Genomic DNA, 23670 nt, shown 5'->3' with positions numbered 1-23670 from the left:
TCTAACCGTTAGGTTAAAGTGGACGTCATACAAGCGTCGTGCCAAAACAAAACAAAAAAGGGAATACGAACAAAATGTGGAAGCGGGTGTGTTTAATGTATAGGAGAGGGTCAGGGGGCTTGTACGTGTGTCTTTTGATGGTCTGAAGGCGACTCCCCCTCCTCTTCCTCCTCCTCCTCCTCCTCCTCCGCTCGCACAAATTTATAAAGAACAAAAATCGCGCTGGGGAGGGGGTTGATACGCTGAAGCTGAAATCGAGAGGCGAACCCAGGAAAGAGGAGTATTTTGTACACGGGACTTTCCCCTCCTTCGTCCCTAAAAGGAGGGGGAAAAGTCGGATTTTTAAGGCGACGAAAAAGACGAGGATTACTAATAGGCGATAACGCCTATTTTTGTGGATATATATTTTTTAATTCGTAAAAATATGGCCGAGAACGTTCTGGAGTCTGGCCCGCCTTCAGCCAAGAGGCCTAAACTATCCTCTCCGGCACTTTCTGTCTCCGCTAGCGATGGAAATGGTAAATATATTTGTATTTTATCTCGCAAATAATTAAAGACATGATCATTTTAGATATTTAACCTATCTTTTGATTGTTTTTGTCCGTGTGTGTATTGTCATGTCGGGCAGAAAAGCGTGTGATGATTTGTTTTTTTTTTGCCGTAGCTAACAAACGCAGCTAATACGCGAGCTAACGACGTAGAACATTACGGGGCTAGCTTGTTAGCCTAGCATGTCATTACAGCTTTACACACACTGTGCGAGTTAGCCATTGGTTGCTAGCTTAGCTTAGTTATTTGGCAATAACATTAGCGTTCAGCTTATCTCGTAGTTAGGGAGTGCTGTTTCACAGATTTTTGCACCAACGGATCACAAACATAGTAATCAGACGCCAAATATGTAGCTTTATGCCTGATTTAATGTTTTTATATCATTATTATTATTATTATTATTATTATTATTATTATTATTATTTGTGTTGTGACAAACTCGGCACACTTCAGGCGTAATGGTCTGGTTGAGCGAGGATACCACATTAGCTAGCTCCAAACAAACACGTTTAGCCTAACTTTGATTGCATTCTCTTAGTTTGCCAATGAGAATAATTAGTTGGGCTAAAATATGTTGACTACATGAAACAATTAACTTGAAGTTACATTCGCAGATGTTTGTCATGATTATAACAGACGTTTGTCTGGTTGAAGAGTAGATCACAATAAACCATAAGTAATGAATGTATCGTTGTTAAGTTTATATTTGAACGATTCACGGACAGAGCTAACTGGCTACATCAAAGCTCATCTCTTGTTGGCTAACAATCGACAAAGATCAACCCTCATTAGCCCAGTTAGCTAATGCTAAGCGTTTGTTTTCTAAAGAGCGTAAAACTTGGACCTAATTTGAAGCCGACGTCGGGTGTAGGAGACACATTTTAGTTAGGATTCTAGTATTTGTTTAACAAACAACATCTGGGACAGTCTTTGGCGTTTTGTTCGTTATGAGTGGCAGAGATGTGTTTAACTAAGAGGGCAGCTAATATTGTTAGCTGGTCAGCTAGCTGGTGTGAACGGTGTATAGCTATAAATGCCGCAGCTTCAGGCCCAGTTGTTAGAACTCCGACTCCCCCCTGGCATTGTTAGCTAGTTTGCTAACTGGCTTTGTCGTCGTATTGTTAAAACACGACAGAATTAGGTTTATTAACATTTCAAGTAGTGAATGAGCATATTTAGCGACTATTCCTAATGTTTGTCATAAATATATATTAGCTGCTCTGGCTATGATACAACAGAAACCACTAGCTAGCTGTTGCAAAATACGTGATTGTCTTCGGTCATTTTTTTTCTTCCCATCTGCGTCTGTTTTTATTGTTCAGCCATAACGCTAATGCCCCTGTGGACTTGGTGTGGGGATGCACGTAAGATTGAAGTATTGCATATGATTTTGTCTGTTTTTTTTGGGCGGAAAAACAAACAAAATATATGATGGCTATAAGTTTAGAGCTTGTTCGCCAAGTGGTTGCAACATTGCATCTCACTTCTCTTTCACGTGTTGGAGATTTCCTAACATCCTACCTATTATTTAGGATCTTCTCGTGGAATAACATTGTATATGGATTATAACATTTCAAAGACACAGTCAGTGTGCAACTAGACATACAGAGGCTGTATTTCTTCTCAAATTGTCAAAAGTAAACATTTTCACCTTCACTGTATTTTTATCAGCATGGTTTTGTTTTTTTTTATTAAGCATTACTTCAATAATCCCTTATGATAAAACAAAAAGATTAAATAAAGAACTAAAAAAAGACTTGAAAGGCCCAGTACAAGTTAAACAGGACTTTATTAAATGTGAATGGTGGCTGGTTTATTAAATTATTGATGGATTGATGAGTAGACTTAAGAATTTCTCCTCATAGCAGTATGTGTTTATGCGAAGCCATCTTCATGAAATAGTTTGTGTTTGGTCAGACTACAGCTTGCACTATGCATTTGTTAATGTTAACCGTATACATGAATGCTTTTATAATAAACCCAATCAAATCCCGGGAGAGATGATTTGAGAGACATTTTTTACACACTGGAGAAAAAAAACATGCTCATAGGCATAGTTGTTTATAACAATAACAATCCCCCTTTTTTTGTAGACTTCGGTTCACTCTTTGACCTGGAGCATGATCTGCCGGATGAGCTTATCAACTCCTCTGAGCTAGGTGTGTCAAATGGTGGAGACCTTGGGCAGCTCCACACCAGTCTGGGTGGAGGTGGAGCAGCAGTCAGTGGACTTGGAGGGGTTAGCAATGCTGGCCAAGATGCAGCTGCTAAACATAAACAACTCTCTGAGCTGCTCCGATCAGGAGCACCACCTATAGCAGTGCAACAGCAGCAAGGAGGAAGTCCAGCTGGGGCATCTATGGGGCTTATGGGCAGCATGAAGGTATCTCCAGGTCCCCAGAACATGGTGCCTCAGGGGCAGCAGCACATGTCCCCTCAGCAACAGATGTCAGGGATGGTTGCTGGCATGAATAGAACTATGCTTGTACCTCAGAAAGGTAATGGTCAGCAGACTGGGGCCCCTACACCTCAACAACAAGGCATGATGGGAGGACAAATGATGAATGGGACTCCCAGAATGGGCTACCCCAATCCAAGCATGGGCAGTAACAGTAACCTTCTGGCAGAGACTCTTCAACAGCAGGCAGCAGGGGCCCAAGGTGGACTGAGAGCACAGCAGCCTGGAACATTAAACAAGGTAGGCTAGTCCTGGGGGTACAAAAGCAGTAGTGGTAGTTTTCACTGCTTCCTTTAACTTCACTTCCCTGTTGTATTTGGTGGTGTTTTCTTTTGTGTCTTGGGTAACTCTTTCTTAACCACTGTATGTGCTTTCCCACAACCACCGAATGAAATCTCAATTCAGGTGGTATGTAATGTACATACAATATACAGGTACAAAATACAGGTATAAACAATATGTTTAGCAAAAGTTTAGACTTTTCAAACAAAATACCAATCAGACATTATTGCATAATTGGCAGCCTGTATTCTTTCAGCAATAGCAAACAGTCAGTGTACTTACTAGTGATCACTGAATACATAACATTTAGATGCTCCAGTAGTTTTCTAGAAGGAGATGCACATATGGGTATGGACATGTTTGGCACTTAATTTACAGAACAATTTAAATGAATAAAATAAAATGTATTTCGTTTTTTTAGGACTGTTTGCTAAATGCATTTAGAAAATCTCTAAAATGTTATTGCATCAGGGTATGTACAAGCTCAGTGAAATTTCACTCCAAACCAGTGCACACTTCCAGGACTTATTATATCAAATATATTGATAACGCTTGGAATTAGAGATACAGAGACAAATGGTTTCTGACCGTACTAGGTCATGAGTCCAGACTAGGACATTGCCACCTGCTAAATATTTGTCTGATGCTCTAGTTATGTGTTGTTAAGGCAAATGATAAATGATACTCAATCATAGCTTCAAGATTAAACATTCTAGATGTTAATCCTCATCTCTGTCTGTCTTGTGAGCTTATATTTTTGTTTTCATTCTCCACCATGTGGTCTCAGATGGGAATGATGGGCGGTGCAAACACCTATGGAGGCCCTTATAATCCAAATGCAGGTCAGAATCTGAGTGGTGGAGGGCTTGCACCACAACTCATGAACAAACCAGCTTTACCTAACAGCTTGGCCCAATTCAACATGGACAAAAAAACTCAGCACATGCCAGGCATGCCATCTATGGTGAGTGGGTAGATTTATTATAGTTTAAACGGTCTCCACACATTTTATTATGCTTTAAAGGAGTTATGAAAAACTGACCTCATATCTTCCACTGGCTTACAGTGGTGCCACTGATAAATGTTAGTGATGACTAAAAAAGATTTGTCAATTTAAATTGTAATTAAGCATGTACTTTAATGCATGTGGATTTGCATATGTCTTGCAACATGCGTATGTGACCACAGCACTAAAATTTTTGTTCCTGTTTTCTTTCTCTCAGGCTGGACAGCAGTCAACAGCTGGTGGTGCTGGAGGGGCAGCAGGGATGGTACCCAATTCACAGGGAGGGCTTGGTTCATCACCAGCCGCATCAGTAGGAGCAGGAGTTCCTCCAACTGCGGATCCAGAAAAGCGCAAACTCATACAACAGCAGCTGGTTCTCCTGCTTCATGCCCACAAATGCCAGCGGAGGGAGCAGGCTAATGGGGAGATTCGCCAGTGTAATCTGCCACACTGCCGCACTATGAAGAACGTCCTCAACCACATGACTCACTGCCAGGCTGGCAAATCCTGCCAGGGTAGGTTGAACGAGGGTTATGTGTGAATTGTGAGTGTGCAAAGTAGGTTTACGTAATATTTATTTTTCCCTTAAAATATAAACGTATGCACAGATACTTAAAAAAAGACAGAAAAAAAAATTCAAAAAAATTAAATTTTATAGGGATAGGTATTATTAGCAGTTTTGAGGGCAAAACAGTTTGCTGTCTGCAAGTAGCTGAAAAACACACATTTATTCTCAACATGGGCTATAAACTTTTTTAGTCTGTCGTTTTGAATTTCTTTTTGACTGGTTGGTGTGCATGTGACTTGCTGGCTAGCAGAGGACACACGTTTCCCCTTCAGGTGCACATGCACAGCTGTAAGTAATAAATAAAATAGAATTATTTACAACTGGATGTTATTTTAATAGATATATTTAGGTAACTTTTATGAATACATATGAAAAGCATCACCTGATTGTTTTATTTATATATGCACTCTTTGTCCACCCTGATTATTCAGTGACTAAAATTTTTTTTAGTTTTACATATGTGTAAATCCCATTGTTTTCACTCCTTATATTTAATTATACCAAATATTTCTCACTCTGATATACAGTGGCACACTGTGCCTCATCGCGACAGATAATCTCACATTGGAAGAACTGTACGCGGCATGACTGCCCTGTTTGTTTGCCACTGAAGAATGCAGGCGATAAGCGGAATCAACAGTGTGAGTGTGCTTAGTATTTCATTGCATGTTTCTTCTTTCTGTCTGTGTGCTAGGTAACTTGTAAAGTGTATGTTATGATTATTTGTCCAACACCAATTTTTAAATTTGCTTAAAATATAGGAATGCATAACATGTCTGTGTATGAATAAATATATCTATTACAATTTCTGCCATGCAGTTTAGTAAAACATTTCCTCCTGTTTCTCCCAACCACAGCCCTACTAAACACCAGTAATGTGGGTTTAGGCACTGCATTGGGTACTGCACCAGGTGGCCCACACAATGCTCCCAATCTTAACACTCCAGGTCAGATAGACCCCAGCTCCATTGAGAGAGCGTATGCAGCTCTGGGACTCACTTACCAGGGTAACCAGGCATCTGCTCAGCCTGCCCAACAAACACCTAGGCCACTTGGCACTATGGGTAAGTGCTCCTAATTAGACTGTTTTATATTGGGCCTAACACATTTCTTACAGGATGATTAAGTTTAACTAAAATTTTTGGTTTATAAGTGGGGAAAAAATAGTTCTACGTGTTTTAAATCAGTTTCTGTACTTGCTGTACCAGGTGGGAACCCAATGAGTGTGAATGGGGCTGTTGGTGTCCAACCACAGAGTCAACCATCTAACCTTCTTCAAGATCCTATGCTGCATGTCAACTTAAATGCTCAAAAGTAAGCAAATCAAGCACTTACTTTAGAATATCATCATTTTAGACTATACTAAATCACTGTATCATGATTTTAGAAACCTGTGACTTATAATTTTACTACATTCTACTAAACATTTTGACATGCATGTGTTCCAACCCTCTTGCTTTTAGTCTGTTGAATGATGGTAGTGGTGTGGGCAATATGGGCTCTATGCCTGTGGCCACTCCAGCTGCTGCTGCTGGCATGAGAAAGAGCTGGCATGAAGATATCACCCAGGACCTACGGAACCATCTTGTTCACAAACTGTATGCATTTTTCATAATTATTAAATTGTTTTTAAAGTCTGAGGTTGACAAAGCATTAATTATTTAGCTAGCCCACCAGACCAGCGAAAGCCACAGCACATTTGCCCAGTCCCATGTTTTAGTTGCCTGAGTCCTAACTGACAGGGCTAATTGTCACATAATGTAATAACACATGATGTTATAACAGAAGTTGGTGCATTAGGTCATGCACCCAGGCTATGGGAAATTTCAAAATTATATATATTCCGGGGGCAAAAAAAATATAATAGAAGTTAAATTGTTCACTTCTAAAGATGTTGCTGATGTGAAACATTGAAAACAATGAAAAAGTCATTAAGGTGTTTCTGCTTGTTTCTATACAGTGTCCAGGCCATTTTTCCTACCCCAGATCCAGCTGCACTGAAGGACCGGCGTATGGAGAATCTAGTGGCATATGCTCGTAAAGTAGAGGGGGACATGTATGAATCTGCAAACAGCAGGGTAACATTTCTTCTGTCAGCCATGCCTACTGTGTTGTCTGGTGTTTTTTTTAGTAAGCTATGGTCTTATCTTCAAAAACTGTCAAGTCAAAAAGTTTTTATTGTTATTTCAATCATATATAGTTGATGCAGTACATTTGAAAAATGAAACATTTGTTCAGGAGCCTCGTGCTACATAAGAACAAGAGAGTGCTACATAAAATAACACTCCGCTAAGGCTAAGTTAGCGTATCCACACAAAGTACATGGTGTGCAAACAGTGCAAGACAAATGACCGTGTAGGCAGACCATAAAATGTACTACAGGATAGATAGATAAAATAGTGCCGATCAATATAAAGACTGTAAGGACCATTGTGCAAAAAAAGGGGGCATCTGTAAACATGCCTGCATGTAACAGCTGTAGTTGTTGGCAGCAGTAAAGTGAAATGTGTAAAAAGTAGGGTTAAAATGAATGAATGTGCAAAGGAAAAAAGATGTTTATATTTGGTTATGCAAACATAGGTGTATATTAAATGAGTATGTGTGTCAGTTCTGGGTGTTGAGGAGTTTCTTTAATTCATCCTGCAGGCAGAGTACTACCACTTGCTGGCAGAGAAGATCTACAAGATACAGAAGGAGCTGGAGGAGAAGCGTCGCATGAGGTTGCAGAAACAGGGCATGATGCCCACTCAGCCCGGAATGCCTCCTACTGGGATGCCGCAAGGACCGCCTGGCATGGGGCAGCAAGGGCCACCAACAGGACTTCCGCCAAGTAAGTAGGCTAGTCACCAGTGCTTGTTTTTAGAGTGCAAGTACAGCTTGCAGTGTGAACATTGCTTAAAAGGTGAACAATAAGATTCATATTCTGAGATTTCATTAGTTTTACTTTCATCATCATGATGGAGCCTAATCAATTCTTAGTTTTCTCTGCAGATGGGCCTCTATCTGATCCATTGATGGTGCGGCCCACTGGACCAAACCAAATTGTGAACAGAATGCAGAACCCTGCTGGTTTGTGCCTTAGATGCTAACTGTAGCCACAGTTTATTTTTATTTTTATTTTTTTTTCAGTTTAAAATGTTGAAAAGTAACATTTTAAATACAAATTCACTCATTTAAATGTTTCTTTTGGGGATAGGAATGAACCCATTTAATCAAATGCAGCCCTTGGGACAGAGATCCACTCCTCCTCTTCCACTTAACCAGGTCAGTAAAGTGATGAGCCCAGCTTCTTGTACTAGTAATCTTAAAGTTAGGTCAGGCCTTTTCTGGAACAAAACCTAATGTACATGGCAGTAGGGATTGTCCATGGAAGCCATTAAAGTGTCATTGTTCTGTGTCCAAAAACTGAAGGCAGTCTTTTGGAGAATTTTAAATGCTTATAACTCTTCCGAAAAGCTTTTCCTACATTTTTCTACCAATACCTTTGGGATATGGTCAGTTATAAATGATTATCAGTGCTTGTGTGAGGGTTCGCTGAGTGAATATTGTTTGTTTAGGGGTGCTGTGGAATTGTATAACTGAGTAAGTCCTCCATTTGCTCTCTCAACCCAATTCTTCATTGTATGAATTCCATAAGGTGATTGATACATTTCTTTTGAGATTCTGGTCCATGCTGAAGTGATTGCTTCATGTAGCTCTTGTAGGATGTCCAGGTGCGTTTTGATTCACAGAATGAAAACGCACCTGGATATCCTACAAGCGGATGGATAATACTATTAAATAGCATTAACCAACCGTTTTTTTTTTTTTTTGCGCAGTTTAGCAACATTCGAAGAAAGAAGCAAAAAAAAGTTTTTTTTTTTTTTTTTTTTTTTTTGCTTCTTTCTTCGAATGTTGCTAAACTGCAAAAAAAAATGTTTGGTTAATGCTATTTGATATTCAAACCATGTTGCAGCCTAAGGATTTGTTTTAGAAATCAAACTGTCATAGGGTTTACGTGCATACAGTTTTGGAGACTGTTGTAAAAATATGCTTTTGTTAGTTATCATTTGCGAACATAGTAGTGTCAATTAGGATGTCTCTCTCTTGAAGTCCAAGGTATAATTCTTAAATATAGCTGCAAGCAGCGATGACGGGCCTTCGCACGTTTTTTATCGCTGTACGGTGCCTTCCAGAAAACAATGCACGGTGGGCAAGTGCATCAAGTGGGTAAATATCAGTGGACTATTTTATGTTGTTACTGACCCATTTGGGGACTGTAGGTAAATGAAACCCCACATTTTAGACAAATGGGGGCACTTAAGAGACGCACCTTTTGTCTGACCTTTTTGTCCACACTTAACAGCTGACAAATGTGATGTATGTGTCAAATTTCAAGTTAATCTAAGCACGCCAAAAGCCTTAAATATGCCTGAAATAAAAGTAAACTTTGACACGATGACATGGCAACAGTGTTTGAGATATCAAAAATCTGTTCGCAATTTCGCATCTGCAATATCTCTACGTCATGGTGGCCAAGTCTGGTCTCAATTGCATGAATCCCCTAGGAGGAGTATTTAAAAGTTTACCGCATGCAGCTGACAAAAAATCCACCTTTGTGACTGACACACTTCCTGGGGCCTGTTGGTGGCGCTATACCCGGGACTCACAATAAGCACATTGATGCGATCGGAATCCTTGGCCGAACATACAAACCGCGTGTCATCACAATAAGACATTTTTTTGCTTTAGATATTAGACACTTTCTGTTTCTCTGAATTCGCCATAACTTTGTCGCCTCGCCATGGCAGCACCGTTCGAGATATCAAAAATCCCTTCGCAATTTAGCACGTGCAACGTCTCGGCATCATGTTCACCACGTTTGATGTTAATCGCATGAATTCCCTAGGAGGAGTATTTAAAGGTTCACCGCATGCACTTATAAAACAATCCAAAATGGCCGACTTCCTGTTGGGCGGAGCTCATAGCTCATTTATCATGATTGTCATTTCTTGTCATTTCTTTTTTCTTTATTTCAGATGCCTATGGGGCCTACAAGGATGGCACCACCTAATGTTGCACAAATGCAAAATCAGTATCATCCATCTGGCCAGTTTCAAGTTTCAAGTCCTGTGGTTTCTAGTGGGCCGGCTGGTGTGACACAGCCCGGCCCTCAGGGTGGTATGGCTCAGGTAAGGAAGGAAATTCTTATCCGGAGGCTAAGGCAAACGCTGTAGTTTCATGAGCTAGAACAGCCACAACATAATTTTGCACCGCTATTGTTACTCTGCATGTAGTGTTTTGATGAATCTGCATTAATACTTGATTCTACCCTTCATTAATAATTTGTACTGATGTGCTGCTATACTCATGCACACAAAGACAGTAAGGCTCATGTTGTGGGTCTAGACATTTTATAGTAGCACTGCATTCATACAATTTTTTTACAGATGTTCTAAATGCTTTTGTCTTTTTGTTTTAGCATACTCCAATTAAGACACCACCGTCACTTCCAACCAGTAGTCCTTTAGCTCAGCCTGCCTCTGTTGGGGGAGTTGGTAGTGGGGTGTCTGTGGGCAATCTAGGCCCCAATAATGGGGTTGGAGGGCCTCCATCATCCACCCCATCCCAGTCTATCGGTCTCTCCAATTGTCCGGCTGTCCGGCAGAGCTCTCCCTCTCCAGCACGCAGCCGCACACCTACTCCACACCTCACACCACCTCCAAGCCTACCAGGTTCACAGACTCCACAGCCTCACACCCCCAGTTTGCCCCTCCTAAACCTGGGTGCCAGTCAGCAGCAGCTACCTCAGCCTGCTAACAATGATAAAGCCATGCAGCTACAGCAGCCATTAGGAGGGGCTCCATCAACACCAAACACTGCTCTTGTGTCTCAGCATCCTCCAACTCCAGTGAGTTTTTCTACCTTGAATGGACTGCTATTACATTCAGCACTTTTTTTCCAAGGTGTTGTCAGGTCTGCATTTCTAATAACCAGCATTTCATTTTGTTTTATCTTTTATATCTCAGCTATCTCAGAAAGGCTCTCTGCCAGTAGATGGCCAGGTTGCTACTCCTGCTTCTGTCAGCAGTTCTGAGGCATCCTCCCAGAAGGTACCCTCCGATGCTACTGCCACCCTTGAACCAAAGGCAGAGCATGAGGAAGAGGAGGATGAGGCAGATGAGGAACAGTCAATGATGGGAGGTAGAACTGGAATCAAAGGAGAGATAAAGATTGAGGAAAAGCGTGAGGTAAATTCCATAGTTATGTCTTGTGAGCAGAAACTGGCTTGATGCAGCCAGGCACTTGCATTAATTTTTTCCTTGCAGTAAGTATAAAAGGTTATTTGCTCTTTCCATAGATAAAGAAGGAAGAGACATCGAGTGAGATATGTAAAAGTATTCCTATGGAAACATCTATGGCAGCAGGGGAGGACAAAAAACCTGAACTGAAGTGTGAGCCTAAAGAGGAAGATGTTGGTTCTGGCACCACCAGCACTCCAGCTGTTGTACCTAATAAAAAGAAAAGTGAGAACATTTACATACAGGATGTACATATAATAGCACACATGTCATTTACATACAGGATGTACCCAGATGATTTGATGTAGAATTTAATGATTTGCTGCAACCACCAACAATAGGACACTCTCTGAAAATTTAGCATGAAATGCATTAAAGCTCCATGCTTATTTTATCTCCCTTTTATCCAACCAGTCTTCAAACCTGAGGAGTTGAGACAGGCCCTAATGCCCACACTGGAGTCTCTCTATCGTCAGGACCCTGAGTCTCTCCCTTTCCGCCAGCCTGTGGATCCATCCCTTTTGGGAATACCTGTATGTATTTTTCACCACTCATGAACACCAGTTAGGGGTTTTAGTACAAGGTGATTTTATACATGACTTATTAATGTGTTTATTTGAGCAGTTATGAATTTCTGAGCTAATCTGTATTCTAACAAATTCACATATTGGTCTATAATTATTGTGAGCTCAAGAGTAATGTAGGTTGTTAATGTGTTGTAATCTGTTAATTTTTATCCTTTTTATTTTCCTCAGGATTATTTTGACATTGTAAAGAATCCTATGGACTTGTCGACTATAAAACGCAAACTTGACACAGGCCAGTATCAGGAGCCATGGCAGTATGTGGATGACATCTGGCTTATGTTCAACAATGCCTGGCTCTACAACCGCAAGACTTCCCGGGTGTACAAGTACTGCTCCAAACTAGCTGAAGTGTTCGAGCAAGAGATAGACCCTATCATGCAAAGTCTTGGTTATTGCTGTGGCAGAAAGGTAAGATCAAATATGGTCTCCTCAGTAATAAATAGATGTCTAGTTAGCTCCCACTGTACACTTTACACTCATGCTGGGTGACGAAAGGTTTTTGATCTTTTTACTTTTTTTTTACTTACTCTACTTTTTTCCTACATTTGCATTTTTCATGGTCAGAGATAGTGGCTTCAGACTGCACACAGCACATGGTTAGAGTAAAGCCAGCATATAGTATCCATTTGGAGGAATAGCAGGGTTAGTTAAGTTAGTTAGCTAAGTGTGAATGTGAAGACAAAGATTGGTCTTCTGCTCGTCATAAATGCAACAAGATTTTTGCATGTAAGGGCGGAAACACAAGCAATCTGTCAAAGCATCTTTTAAAAGTGCATTATGTGCAGACAGAGAAATGCAAAGTTTTCGACTGCCTAGCTAGCTCGTCTCTGTTGGTTGCCCCATCTACGTCAGGTATGTATGCTAAAATCATGTTGAATCAACGTTGTTCACATCATTTAAAATAAATGTACAATCTCCCTAATTGGTTTGCTTACCTTACATTAAAATACTGTTGATTTTTTTTGGGAGAAATGATGTTATGCATTCAGCATATTTTCTACTTGTTTTTAAAATCCCAAATAAAGAAAAATCAGTATGTAAACATTTATTTGGCTAAATGCACAACACTTCAAGTTAGTTTACAAAATAGCCTTTTTCTGCAGCTTTCATGCTGGTGCATTAACAAATGTATAATATTTAGAAATTATATCCAGAAATTAATTTGTATTGATGAAATGCAGACACATAATTAACTTAATTATGTGAACATAGGTTCATGATCAAATGTTAACATTGGCTAATGACCACATTTTGCAACCTTTTTATTATTATTATTATTATTTTTTAAAAAGCTGCAGCTACTATGAACAAACCAACTCCTCCTAATACCTCTGGTCCAAGACAAGCCCAAAGCCCCTTCACCCTGGCAGCTAGTGGGAGGATGTCTGAGGAGATGGTGAACGACTGCCACTTAGCCTTGACCAAGTTCATAGTGAAAAAACACAGACAACACAAAGTACCAATAAGAATACCGTTAAAGTACCGGACCGTTAAGCAGTATCGGTAAGAGTAGTAATACTGTTAAAACCTTAACGATACCCAGCCCTAGAAAGCACAGAATCCAGAATATGCTGCCATTCAACTCCGACAAAGTCTGGAAACAAACATAGGAAAAGTGACCATTTGAATACACAAAACGGGGATGGAAACTGGTAGCTTGTTCAACCAGAGAATTGACAAAAAAAAAAAAATCCATTCTGGCATAAATGTTTAACATTGTCTGCATGCCTGACCTGCCCAGTGGACCAGCTAATGAATTTTATATGACCGCCCCAGCAGAGGGTGTAAAACTGGTTTTAAGTGTGTTGTAAGTGTTGATTTGAATACAGTCTGTGTTCTCATGGTAAGTTCAGTCTGCATTTAGTTAGAAGGATGCTCTGTTTAAAAACTGATTTTCAGACTTCAGACACCCCAAAATATAACAATTCCTTTAACTACAGATAAATTGTTTTGCAAAATGTATTTATTGTAAATGGTTTCATGATTTTGAGTTCTTGACCTTTTTCTGTCTTAGTGGGAATTCTCCCCTCAAACTCTGTGCTGCTATGGCAAGCAGCTTTGCACTATACCACGAGATGCTGCTTACTTTAGTTACCAGAACAGGTAAGGAACATGGACCAGATTGCTGCTATACGTGCACAAATGTAATAGTGTTTTATATTTATTATAATAATATAATGGTGGGACCAGAGAATGTTAGATGCCACAGATGATAATTGTGTAACAATACACAAAATTTAAATTTGCTAAATATCACAGTGCTATGTACAGTGGTGGCTTGATATGTTTTGGGTACGCATTGCATGAATGTACATTGCGTTTCGTTTTTCATTCATTTTAAAACATTGTGTTAAAGCACAATAACTGGAATGATTGTGATGCATTCAGATCTTTAGCAGTATTTAATGAAAGAAAAACCATGCTTTAAAGTGGAGTTAGTCATGGTTAGACATTCAGTGGGTGTTATCACTGTCTGAAGCGCAAGGATGTTCCCATTCTGCTTTTAGCTGGTCATGCTGTTGGTCATTCTTTGCTCTTATTGTCCTAGACCTGTGGCCCAGTTGCCCCTTAAGGGTGATCTCTACATGCTCGTGGTAATGCATTATGCCAGCGTATTGTATATTTGTATTTGGCACTCTGACTACCCATTACTCACTGGCTATCTCTACTGTAAGTTACTAGTAATTATATTTTAGTTATTACTAATATGCTAGTATATTTGTTTAAAAAACACACTTTTTTATTTAACAATCTCCTCTATCATCTTAATAGGAAAAAACCCCTTAATTAAAGAACCTTTTTATGACTTTCTATATGATTTATACTCCATATAATACAAGCACCGTTTTATGTCTAATAGCATACTTTATTTTGCAGTCTGTTGAATGTCTTGTTTGATTCGCTGCCATATTGCATCAAGACCCTTATATCGAGCCAAACAATACATAACAAGGTTCTACTTTGAACACTTGATGTATATAAACCAAGATATGTCCCAGAAATATTTTGACATGAAGTTTGAATGGTCAGATTGTGGTTTGGTTTACCCAGAGATTTATACAGATGTAATATGATTTTATTTATTTATTAAACTGGTGTATCTACACTGCCCTTCAGAATTATTGGCACCCAATCATAAAAATAAAAAAACAGAAAACATTAATACATTACAAATAATGACATGCGTCATGTGATTTTGAATATTACCTTTGTTTGCATTGAACATATTCTGTGGGGGTGTCAATTTTGGTAATACTGTACATATCTTTTTTTGTTAAACAGTAGAAAAGTAGACTTCACTTAGTTTTGCTCATGTAATGAGGAACCAACAATTCTGAAGAGCACTATATATTAAAAGATGAAACTGCTCCCTGATCTGGAGGTGTAATTCACATGCATTTGTTACTCCTATGAGGAGAGACGGCCTTAATATAACCTTTTGGCTGACACTTTTCTTCTGCTGCTTGTGTATATGTTTAATGTGCTCATGCGTCTGTAAATACTTCCCCTCACCCCAGCCTCCCCTGCAGTTGATTATGCTCTTGTTTAGCTGTGATGGTTTACTCATTACACATGCAAACGCTAATCTGTGCTTTGCTTTGGCTTTCTGCTTGTCTTGTCTGTCTTTATCCCTATCTATTTGTCCATTCCTACCTCTAAACTAATGTCTCGTGTTTTAATTTGCTTCCTTATTGAAACCTCCCTTTATATGTAATTCAACATGTCATGTCTGCCATGGCTTGCTTTCATCTCATCTCCATCATATCCCTTCCTCTTTAAAATCCCTGCTCAAAAACTGTGCGTCATGATTGACTCCTCTGGCGATGACCCTGTTCTGCGCTCCTCATCTGTGCCTGCTTCCCCCTTGGCCTGCCCTGCCTTGTGCTGCACTGATTGGTTTCTGCCTCCTCATGGCCTTTCATTGAATGGCTGTGGTGCTGGTGAATGGTGTAGTTCACCAAAATATGGACTTCTTGCTGACAGGTACCACTTCTGTGAGAAGTGCTTCAACGAGATCCAGGGTGAAAGCGTGTCCCTAGGCGATGACCCATCCCAGCCGCAGACGTGAGTTCTTCCATAAATGATTATTCTTTTCTAGCTTCATAAAGGATACTTTTTTCCAGGTTGATTGATTGGATGACACTTCAGTACTTATTGACATTGTCATAGAGAAAAGGAAATTGTAGAACATTCATAGTATGAATTCATAGTATTTAAATCTGCTCATCCATGTTCCAGATCAATTAACAAGGACCAGTTTGAAAAGAAGAAGAATGACACACTTGACCCTGAGTTGTGAGTTTTTATTATTGTACTGACCCTTTCTGTTAAGACTTTCTTTTCTATTTTTTTAAGCATTGCAGATGATTGGTAATAAGATGTTAAATCAATTTTATAAATATAAAGCATATCTTATGTCTTTGTAGATTTGTGGAATGTATGGACTGTGGGCGTAAAATGCATCAGATCTGTGTTCTGCACAACGACACTATTTGGCCTACAGGGTGAGTCAACATTACTGGATATCATGACTTTGCCTGTTTTTATTGTATTTCATATCTAACTACTATCTCCTCTTATTCTTTCAGATTTGTTTGTAGCGAGTGTCTGAAAAAATCCAACAGAACCCGGAGAGAGAATAAATATTGTGCTAAAAGTATGTTATGTTGCATTTTTGGTTTTCAGTAGGATCATGTGTATGTAACTCTTATCATAATAATTTAGTAATTTATTTTGTTTGTTTATTCATTTTTAAATAATTTAGGGCTGCCCCAGACTAAACTGGGAAACTACTTAGAAGTTCGTGTTAATGACTTTCTGAAGCGACAAAACCACCCAGAATCTGGTGAAATCACTGTTCGTGTTGTCCACGTCTCAGAAAAGGTGGTAGAAGTCAAACCAGGAATGAAATCCAGGTGAGAGATGCTGGGAACTTAGATATGTAAGGCTGATATGAGTGTTATGTTCATTAAAATTACTATGTTTTTGGAATCCTTTCTTTTGACTTGGAAAATAATCACAAGGTAAAAGAATCAGGTGGGGAGAAGGTCAGAAACTAGTGACCTAGTGACCACTAGTGTGTCTAGTTCATTATTCTTGTAGCCTGTAACACTTATTGCTTGCTTGTTGTTGTTGTTTTCCCCTTTTTCTCAGATTTGTAGACAGTGGTGAGATGCCAGAGTCCTTCCCATATAAATCAAAAGCTCTGTTTGCCTTTGAGGACATTGATGGTGCAGATGTCTGCTTTTTTGGCATGCATGTGCAGGAATATAGCTCAGATTGTCCACACCCTAATCAAAGGTACTGTTAATCTTTATTATACAGAAAATATTACCGCTTTCATTTATGTAGCAGGCGCACCTAAATTTTTCCATTATATTTTATTATTATTATTATTATTATTATATTCCCCCTATTAAAAAACATTTTTGCAATGCTGTTCTTCCCTAACAGACGGGTATACATATCCTACTTGGACAGTGTTCACTTTTTTCAGCCACGGAGTTTAAGAACAGCAGTATACCATGAGATTCTTATTGGGTACCTGGAGTATGTCAAAAGATTAGGGTAAGCTGATTGTTATTTCAGTGGGAAGATGTTAAAATGTATTAAAATAACTCTTCTGCATGATTGCCACTCTACAATTTCGAACTCTTTGGTTCTATTTTAGGTTTACTACAGGCCATATTTGGGCTTGCCCTCCCAGTGAAGGAGATGACTACATCTTCCACTGCCACCCAGCAGACCAAAAGATACCCAAACCTAAGCGATTACAGGAGTGGTACAAGAAAATGCTGGATAAAGCTGTGGCAGAGCGCATCGTACATGATTACAAGGTAAGAAATGGTTTGTCTTGAGTAAATTATCTCCTTTCACAATTATTTTGGATTAAATGGTGCATATTTACAAAGACAAAAAAAGATTTAAAAAAACAAACAAAAAAAAGCCTTTTTATTCTTTTGCAGGACATCTTCAAGCAAGCCACAGAGGATCGTCTCACTAGTGCCAAAGAGTTGCCTTATTTTGAGGGTGACTTTTGGCCCAATGTGCTTGAAGAGAGCATTAAGGAGTTGGAACAGGAGGAAGAGGAGAGAAAACGGGAGGAGAACAGTACTTCCATTGAAAGTGTAGATGTAAGTTGGTGCATCCAATTCACCATAGTTATATAAAGTTACATACCCTTAAGTCGCTTTGATTGTATATTAACTCGTATCCCCTAGACTACAAAGGGTGACAGCAAGAACGCCAAGAAAAAGAACAATAAAAAGACGAGCAAGAACAAGAGCAGTCTGAGCCGAGCCAACAAAAAGAAACCAGGGATGCCAAATGTGTCAAATGACCTATCTCAAAAGCTTTATGCCACCATGGAAAAGCATAAAGAGGTACGAGAGAACAAGAAAATCAGGTTTTTAACTGACAGGGGAAAACTGTGTTCTAATTTCTTTCCTTATTTATTTATTTATTTATATATAAAGGTTTTCTTTGTCATCCGGCTGATGGCATCCAATTCCAATGCTCTTCCACCAATCATGGACCCTGATCCATTAATGGCATGTGACCTGATGGATGGGCGAGATGCTTTTCTTACACTGGCACGGGACAAACACCTGGAGTTTTCATCATTGAGGCGGTCCAAATGGAGTTCCATGTGTATGCTAGTAGAGCTGCACAACCAGAGCCAAGATCGATTTGTGTATACATGTAATGAATGCAAACACCATGTTGAAACACGCTTCCACTGCACTGTATGTGAGGTAAGGAATATTAGCTTGGCTTTTGGTTTTGCCCCCAGAAACCGTAGTAAAATAAATAACTATAACAGAGTAAAATGTATCCTTGATGTTTTTTTAAATGCTATTGGCAAAATTAAAAAAGTTCACAAAACTAACTTTTTTTTTAATCCTAGGATTATGACCTTTGCATCACTTGCTACAATATAAAGGGTCATGAGCACAAAATGGAGAAGCTGGGCCTGGGTCTGGATGATGAGAGTAACAACCAAACTGCAGCATCCATGCAGAGTCCTGGTGACTCACGCCGTCTTAGCATTCAGCGTTGCATTCAATCCCTTGTACATGCTTGCCAGTGCCGCAATGCCAACTGCTCACTTCCATCCTGTCAGAAGATGAAAAGAGTGGTCCAACACACCAAGGGCTGCAAGCGCAAAACCAATGGAGGTTGCCCTATTTGCAAGCAGCTTATTGCACTTTGTTGTTACCATGCTAAACACTGCCAAGAGAACAAGTGTCCTGTGCCTTTCTGCCTAAACATCAAGCAGAAACTGCGTCAACAGCAGCTACAACACCGGGTTCAGCAGGCGCAGATGCTTCGGAGAAGGGTGGCTAGCATGCAAAGAACAGGCCAACCACTTACTGTGGGAAATGAAGGGTTGCCATCACCCAGCAACAATGGTACTACTGGCCCTGGGACCCCCACACAAAGTACTCAGTCTCCTGCCTTACAGCCACCCACTCAGCAATGTCCAAATTCTGTTCCCCAGCCTGGGGTTGCAGGTGGTCCCCATCAGCAGCAGCAGCAACTTACAGGAATTGTGCAGCAGCATATTCAATTCCAGCAGCTACCTGGTGGTGGTGGTGGTGGTGGTGGTGGTGGGATGATGAACTCTCCACAGCAACAGGTGGTTCAACAACAACCACCATCACTGCAGCCACCCTCAGTGCAGCAGCTTCAGCATCCCAACAGCCTTCCTCCATATGTGCAGAGACCTCCGGGTTCCTCTACACTTTCTCAGTCTATGGGGAAACCTGGCATGGGCCCAGCCAATCTGCCACAGCAACAACATTCAGTCCCTGCACAGTCAGCATTTCCGTCACAGCAGTCCTCTGGTCCTCCACCTGCAGCCTTGGAAATGGCCCTGAAGATTCAGCGAGTGGCAGAGACTCAAAGGCAATTGGCAAAACAGAAAAGCCTACAGATGAATCAAGGACCAGGGATGATGGCACCACACACATTGCATCAAGGCCATCAGACCTCAAACCCAATGGGTATAAATCCTGGAGCAGGGATGGTGGGGACCCAGGGATTAAACCCCCAGGCACAATCCATTATACCCAGGGTGCAAATGGAGCAACAGCAAGGTGTTGTAGGAGCTGGCCAGCAGCAACAAGGAGGGCCTCAAAATCAGCTTTCTCCTCAGGTGCAAATGCCACAAGCTTCACAGGGTGGGCCTCAACTCCAGCCTCCACAGCAGAGGGGAACCCCGGGCATCAGCCCTCAGCAGCGACTTGGAATGTTGAGTCAAATGGGTCATGCAGGAATGGTTGCTGGGCAACAACCACAGCAGGCTGGGCAACAACAGCAGCATCAGCTTCCCCAACAACAGGGTCAACCAGGAGTGATGGGTATGATGGGTGGCCCAGGTGGTGCTACAAACCCAGGTACTGGCAGTGGAGGTCTCCTTCAGAGTGCCTTGCAAGACCTTCTTAGAATTCTGCGTTCCCCCAGTTCCCCCCATCAACAGCAACAGGTCCTGAAAATATTGCGTTCAAATCCTCAGCTTATGGCAACATTTGTTAAGCAGCGTGTGCCAAAATACCTTGGAAGAGGTGGGCCTGGGGCTGGAGGTGCAGGCCCAGCAGGCATGGAAAGCCCGCAAATAAATGTAAATACAGGGGGCAGTCAACCAGGTATGCACTTGGGCCAAGGGACCGGGATGCCCCCCACAAACGTGCTTCAGCAGCAACAACAACTTCAGCAGCAGCAGCAACAACAACTTCAGCAGCAGCAGCAACAACAACTTCAGCAGCAGCAGCAGCAACAACTTCAGCAGCAGCAGCAGCAGCAACAACTTCAGCAGCAGCAGCAGCAGCAACAACTTCAGCAGCAGCAGCAACAACAACTTCAGCAGCAGCAGCAACAACTTCAGCAGCGTTCACTTATGGGTGTGAATATGCAGCAGCAACATGGTGTTATGCCAGGTCAAGGCTCAAACATGGCAAATATGTCTCCCCAGTTCAAAGAATTAATGAGGAAACATTTGCTGCAGCAGCAGCAGCTGCAGCAGCAGCAGATGGGAAACCTCAGTCAGTTCCAGCATCCCCAAACACAACAGCAGCAAAGTTATCTTGGCCAGCCTGGGATGCTACCACAGCAGCCAGGTCAAGCTCATGCTGGTGGGCTTCCGCAACAGCAAGGAGGACCGCAGGCTGGGCTGCAACAGAATTATTCTGGACCCATGTCTCCGCAGGTGGCAGCAGCTTTACAACAGAGGTTGCAACAACAACAGCAGCAGCAGCAACAAAATGCCATGGGTGGGTACCAAGGAAGTGATGGTAGTTCACTTCAGCAGCAGCAGCTACAGCCCCCTCAATGTGGTTCTCAGTCTTCCCAGTCTCTTATTCAGCAATCACTGCACCAAAGGCTTCTCCAACAGCAACAGCAACAGCACCTAGGTGGTGGCTCTCCTGCTCATCATAATAATCCCATGAGTCCTCAACAACCAATATCCCAGTCTCCACATTTACAAGGCCAACAACTCTCCACTTCTCTCAGTAACCAAGTGCGGTCACCCCAGCCATCACCGCGACCCCAGTCTCTACCACCGAATTCTAGTCCATCTCCTCGCATGCAACCCCAGCCTTCACCGCACCGCATCTCTCCCCAAACAGGCTCTCCACACCCTGGTCATCTTCCCTCACATCACACTGGCATGGTAGCACCTCCACAACAACCACAGCAGCCAACGCAACAGCAACAGACTAATGCTTTGGACCAATCCCCCTTTGTGTCTGACCAGAATGCCATGCTTTCGCAGCTTGGTGGAATGGGGCCCCTGCATGGGCAAGGAACTAATGACATGCTAGCTGGCAACAACCAAGACATGGGGACAAATATTAATCACGGCTCATTAGATTTAATGTAGCATTAGTCCTCAAAACACTTAACAGGAATGGGTTGCAATTTTTAAATATACTGTTGCCCTCATTAGTGTTATTATTTAATATTTTTGATGTAAATGAAAAGACTACACCTTCCTATGGGAGATTTACTACATTAAATGAGCAAATTAATAAATTAAATGAATGGTAAGTTATTGCTGTTAATATATGCATATATATTTTTAGCCAATTGTGTTCAAAGGGTTCTGGGTGAAAGGATGGTAATATTCTCCTTGGTATTTGACAAGTACTATTTTTGGGGATGACTGCCTTTTTATAAATATTTTTTTAAGATTTTAAATGCATAAAATTAAAGAGAAAAAAGTGTTAAAACATTTAAATCTTTGTTGTTTTTCCCTCCATACACATTCAATATTGTGCCCATTTTGAAAGTGTTAACTACCATCAGCAGTTGTTTTTCTTCGTTCTTGTGTTCAGATTAAATCCCTACAGTGGCCCCCTACTGGACCACTATTGGCATGTTCTGCTTAAAGTGGCTACAATTTTGTAATCTATGTATTTCTATTTCCAAGAAAGAAATGGATAACTTTATATGCGTGAAAATCGCAGTGTCCCTTTTTTTCCCCCGATGACAGATTGCATGGGAAAAGTTTGTCATTTGATGCATGTCATGGTTTTCCCAATACCATAGACCCGGTCATTTGAATGTGTATTACATTCTTTCATTTTGTGTTTTTATAAATGGAATGGTACTAGAACTGCTGACACTACATATGTGCTATAATCATAGGACACAGTGCAGTAATTTCTACCATGAATCTTAAACTCTGATGAGGGAACTTTTTGATTTATCAAGAAAGCAATCTTGACAGACTTGATGTCCTTACTCCTCCTCTCTACAGGAAGAAACTATTTTCCTGACTCTCTGCTTTTTGATGCTCAGACTTTTGGCATTTTAATTGTCTTTTTCCTACTGTCTAAAGAAATTCTGGACTTCAGTACCTTTTTTTTTTTTTTTTTTTTTTTTTTGTAGTAAATTGTAAATGAAACTGGATAGTCAAGTCCAACAATTTTGTATTTATGTTTTCCTTCTCATTTAAGCTCAAGGGACTTGAGCCTTTAGGGCAGCTTGGAGCATGTAGGCTCAATATGAAGATTTGATATGGGTGATATAAGATTTCATGGGTGGGTTGTTTTGTCAGACCAATATTATTTTTAAATAGAAAATGTGTGCACTAACAAGGCACTGCTGGTTCTCTCTGTCTTTACATTGCACACAAACACACTGTGGAGGGCACCTACTGTCCATTTTTAGATAGTAAGAGAGGTAAAATGAATATGAAAGATCGCAAACTCAAATTTCCTGGTTTCCCCAATTCTTCACAAGTTTAACTGGTAAAGTTAGCATGACCTGACCTGAAAAGTGGCAATATGGTGTGAGACTTATTTTATAAAAATACTTGTCTTTTTATATATAGAGAGAGGGAGCGAGAGAGAGAGAGAGAGAGAGAGAGAGAGAGATTATTTAATTTAATTTTTGGAATAAAAAAAAACTTGAAGCAAGAGCTGATAAATTACAATTTTTAAAAGATGTAATGGTGATGCAAAATGACACTGTCATACCTTATACATCCCACTTGGGGACTGCTGAGAAATGTTTTGATTAAATGTCTTATACATGCATATATGAATATATACATAATGATCCACTGTACAAAACAAACATTTTTGTTTTGATTTTTTTTTTGTGTGTGGGGATCCCCCCTCCCTTTTTTTTTCTTTCCTCTTTCCTTTTCTTTCTTTTATTTATTTTTTTGTTTTTTTTTTTCTGAAGGAGGAGGATAAAAAGATGTGGACTGGACAAAGACCATGTGATTTTGTTAAAGTTTTGACCACTTTTCTCTTGCTAACAGTTTTTGGTGCTTGCTGAGAGCAGCAAAAATATTTGATTCTCTGGTTTCAAAAAATGTTTAAGTTATTTTTGTGGTTATATTTTTTCCAATTATTTAATTGTACATTAAAGTATGTTTGTACCAATGGAAATCGTGTTTGGTGGTTTTACATTTTCTAGGTTTTTCC

General features: G+C 40.4%; 1 protein-coding gene across 4 annotated transcripts; it reads left to right on the top strand.

Annotated features, from left to right (window-relative positions):
* Positions 1-69: 69 nt before the first annotated feature.
* ep300a (E1A binding protein p300 a) lies at positions 70-23634 on the top strand. 4 transcript variants are annotated; one of them, XM_060859161.1, is made up of 31 exons: positions 70-518; positions 2643-3247; positions 4077-4253; positions 4513-4810; positions 5391-5504; positions 5721-5927; positions 6072-6177; positions 6327-6461; positions 6824-6941; positions 7510-7693; positions 7855-7932; positions 8060-8127; positions 9882-10034; positions 10325-10753; positions 10872-11093; positions 11204-11369; positions 11559-11677; positions 11900-12139; positions 13746-13834; positions 15716-15796; positions 15971-16027; positions 16159-16236; positions 16321-16388; positions 16497-16647; positions 16886-17032; positions 17186-17299; positions 17403-17568; positions 17698-17865; positions 17953-18114; positions 18208-18486; positions 18639-23634. In XM_060859161.1, exons 1-31 carry the CDS (start codon positions 425-427, stop codon positions 21612-21614), a joined length of 8049 nt encoding a protein of 2682 aa, XP_060715144.1. In that variant the 5' UTR covers positions 70-424; the 3' UTR covers positions 21615-23634. The 4 variants fall into 4 exon arrangements, with proteins under 4 accessions (XP_060715144.1, XP_060715127.1, XP_060715136.1 ...); XM_060859144.1 differs by having other exon boundaries at positions 15686-15796; XM_060859153.1 differs by having other exon boundaries at positions 7843-7932.
* Positions 23635-23670: the final 36 nt, after the last annotated feature.

This window comes from Tachysurus vachellii, chromosome 2, assembly GCF_030014155.1.
Source record: "Tachysurus vachellii isolate PV-2020 chromosome 2, HZAU_Pvac_v1, whole genome shotgun sequence".
Taxonomy (NCBI): domain Eukaryota; kingdom Metazoa; phylum Chordata; class Actinopteri; order Siluriformes; family Bagridae; genus Tachysurus; species Tachysurus vachellii.
This window is presented reverse-complemented; position numbering and strand designations above follow the sequence as displayed.